The 3,475-nt window shown below is 38.6% G+C and overlaps 1 protein-coding gene across 1 annotated transcript; it reads left to right on the forward strand.

Moving 5' to 3' along the window:
- Positions 1–6: 6 nt before the first annotated feature.
- Positions 7–2,986, forward strand: LOC119643901 (glutamyl aminopeptidase-like; the record flags this gene model as incomplete). Its single annotated transcript, XM_038043402.1, has 9 exons — positions 7–187; positions 255–425; positions 499–596; positions 667–1,103; positions 1,164–1,249; positions 1,740–1,867; positions 1,937–2,220; positions 2,283–2,561; positions 2,626–2,986. Coding segments are annotated over 9 exons (2,025 nt in total), but the record flags the coding sequence as incomplete, so codon positions are not given.
- Positions 2,987–3,475: the final 489 nt, after the last annotated feature.

Below are 3,475 nucleotides of genomic sequence, written 5' to 3' on the forward strand. Positions count from 1 at the left end.
ATTGTTTCCGATTTTGATCACAAATCGGTCAGCATCGAGACCAACGGTATAGGTAAAAATTTCGAAATGCGAGCATTTGCCACACCTGAGCAAGTTGACAAGATACAGTTCGCCTTGGAAGTGGGCAAAGCAGTAATTGAATATTATATCAATTACTTCCAAATTGAATATCCGCTACCTAAACTAGGTAAGTCAAGAATTGCGGAGAGAATTTGATATGCGCCCTAACTTTGCTCCTAAATATGCGAACGTAGACATGGCTGCCATACCTGATTTTGTATCTGGTGCTATGGAACATTGGGGCTTGGTTACGTATCGTGAAACAGCTCTACTTTACGATGAAATAGTCAGTTCTACAGAGAATAAGCAAAGAATTGCAAGCGTTATAGCTCATGAGTTCGCTCATATGTGGTTCGGAAATCTAGGTAATCTTCCCGCCGATAGCGGAGGCTTTAATAATGTCTATTTAACAAGGGTTTATTACTGCACTTGTTTTAGTTACTATGATGTGGTGGAATGATTTGTGGCTGAATGAAGGTTTTGCTAAATATATTGAAAACAAAGGTGTGGAAGCTAAATTTCCTGAATGGGGCATGGTAAGTTCTACCTTCCAGTAGGCATTCCTTTTAGAGTTCTATTATTCTACGTATTTACATATTCTATTAGCAAGATCAATTTGTGACGAAAACCCTGCATGAGGCTTTAAGTTTAGATGGAACCTTGGCCGCCCATCCCATTATACAGACGGTCACGAACCCCGACCAAATTACGGAAATTTTCGATACCATCACGTATTCGAAAGGAGCCTCAATCATCAGAATGTTAGAAGATTTTTTGGGTCCAGAAAATTTCCAAAGAGCTGTTACTAATTACTTGAATAAATTTAAATATCGCAACGCAGTGACCGATGACTTTTTAACTGAGATCGACAATTTGAACCTTGGCATCGATGTTAAAACTATTATGGGTACTTGGACCGAACAAATGGGTTTACCGGTGGTTAATGTGGAGCAGCTAGACGCTGTTACTTGGAGGTTGACCCAAAAACGTTTCTTTTCTAATCCCCAAGACTACGACGGTGTTTATGATGACTCGCCGTTCGAGTAAGTTTTTAAACATATTTCTATTCTCTCTACACTACAATTAATACTCGAATCTTTCAGCTACAAATGGTCTATTCCGATTACCTATAAAACAAGTGCAGATAATAGGGTACAGCGTGAATGGTTCTCATACGATCAAAATGAAGGTAGTTAAAGTCAGCAAGCAAGCCTCACTTTGTTCCTCGACTGTCTTCGGAGACTTACCGGTGCCTTCACAAACAGGAAAATGTCGATCGATCTCATCGCGATTACATATAAGTTTTAGGGTCGTTTTAATTGTTGGAGAAGCTATAGTCCGCCCTCGACAAAAAGAATAATTTCTAATTTTCAGTCCTTTGCGTAATAATTCACGGGAAGATAGGTTTCATTCTTTCGGGAAACCGCTTAATTAAGTCACTTGTCTCTATATTTATTTGGTAGATACTCAATCCTTCGGACTTGAAGAAAGCTTCCTCTGCAGTAAATCTTACGAAAAGGGTTGCTGTCTCTTTAGTAAAATCGTTGAATACAAGTCACAATATAAATTGAACTAAACGGCTTTGACTTCATTCTGGCATAGTCGAGGGCAATCGAGGCAAATATAAAAAGAACTGATGTATATCAAAACTATACAAATTTATTTCTTTTCCTTCAAAGTTGTCATCATTTTACCTCAGAAAGTGGAATGGATCAAATTCAATTACGATCAAGTTGGCTATTATCGCGTAAACTATCCCGCGGAGATGTGGCGTACCTTGGCTTCTAAACTGTCCGAAACTCCTACGGTGCTTAACAAGAATCCCTTTGTCTATCTCTCATTATTTTATCCAATTTGTTTTATTTGATACACGCAGACGTTCTCTGTCACAGATCGAGCTTGCTTATTAAACGACGCTTTCTCATTGGCCGATTCTACTCAACTAAAGTACGATCTAGCTTTGGATATGACAAAGTATTTAATTGAAGAAACTGATTTTGTGCCATGGAGTGTGGCTGCAGGAAAACTGACTTCGCTAAGACGTGTGCTCATGTTTACCAATAGCAGCGAGCAGTTCAGTGACTACGCTAGAGATTTAATAAAACCCATTTATTTAACGGTGGGTTGGAATGCTGACCCTTCAGACGATCATTTGAACAAGTAACTAAGATAACATTTTATTCGATATTTTTTATTGAAGTGTATTCCATGTTGCCTTGCAGTCGCTTGCGTGTAGTCGTCCTAAGTTCAGCTTGTTCGGTAGGTTTGCCTGATTGCTTAACAGAAGCTTCGAAGCGTTTTAAGGAATGGATAAAAAATCCCGCTCAACTTCCTCACCCTGACATTCGTAATACCGTCTACTACTACGGCATGATGGAGACGAACAGTGAAGACTATTGGCACCAAATGTGGCAACTATTTGTGGCAGAAAAAGATGCCAACGAAAAATCTAATCTTATGTACGGTTTAGCTGGAATACAAAAACCACTGATTATAAGACGGTGAGCTTGAAGTTTGCGATTTGCTCCCGCGCAATATATAATAAATAATTCCTTTTCATGAAAGATACGTGGAATTGGCTTGGAACGAGTATTATGTACGAAGGCAGGATTACCTCACTTGCATACAGTACATTGTTTCAAATCCCGTTGGTGAGTCTATTGTCTGGGATTATGTGCGTGAACATTGGCCTGATTTAGAGAAACGCTTTGGTCTAAATGAACGTACTGTCGGTAACATGATACTATCGGTTACTGAGCGTTTTTCCACAGCAACGAAACTTGAAGAAATAAAAAACTTCTTCGAAAGGTATCCAGAAGTGGCTGGCGGAGTTTCAGTTCGAAGAGTTTTAGAGATTGTTAATACTAACATTGCTTGGTTGGAGACTAATTTAAAGATCATTCGTTACTGGCTACGAAACTTTTAGGTTCCTTCATGATAATCTCTTTTGCTCACAGAATTTAATAAAAACCTTGTTTTAAACTGAAATCAAAAATTGCTTTTTAAAAATATCTCAGAAATTTGCGGTCTATTGAACACAAACCTGCATGGAAAGAAAGACAGACGGACAGACAACATTAAAACGATTCTGAATCGATCGTTATAAGGATGGGTGAGTCCCAGGTTGTTCTGGGCATTACACATTTTCTTGCAAACTCTGCACCACAACAACTGCTGTAGAGTATAAAAATGTATTAAAAAAAAGGAATTATGCACTTTATCTAAATTTTAGCAGTAAAAGAAAATTGAAAATTTGCTATAATATCGCGTTTGTTTTGAAAGCCAGCAAGTGCTTCAAACACTATTAGACAATTGTATAAAGGTGTCGCCCATCTTGCTATCGACTTGCGTTTCGACGACAACACCGTTGTCAAAAATCAGCCGAACTTGCACCCGGAATACAAGATAGGTGGAA

This window comes from Glossina fuscipes, unplaced genomic scaffold (genome assembly GCF_014805625.2).
Source record: "Glossina fuscipes isolate IAEA_lab_2018 unplaced genomic scaffold, Yale_Gfus_2 67089, whole genome shotgun sequence".
NCBI lineage: Eukaryota > Metazoa > Arthropoda > Insecta > Diptera > Glossinidae > Glossina > Glossina fuscipes.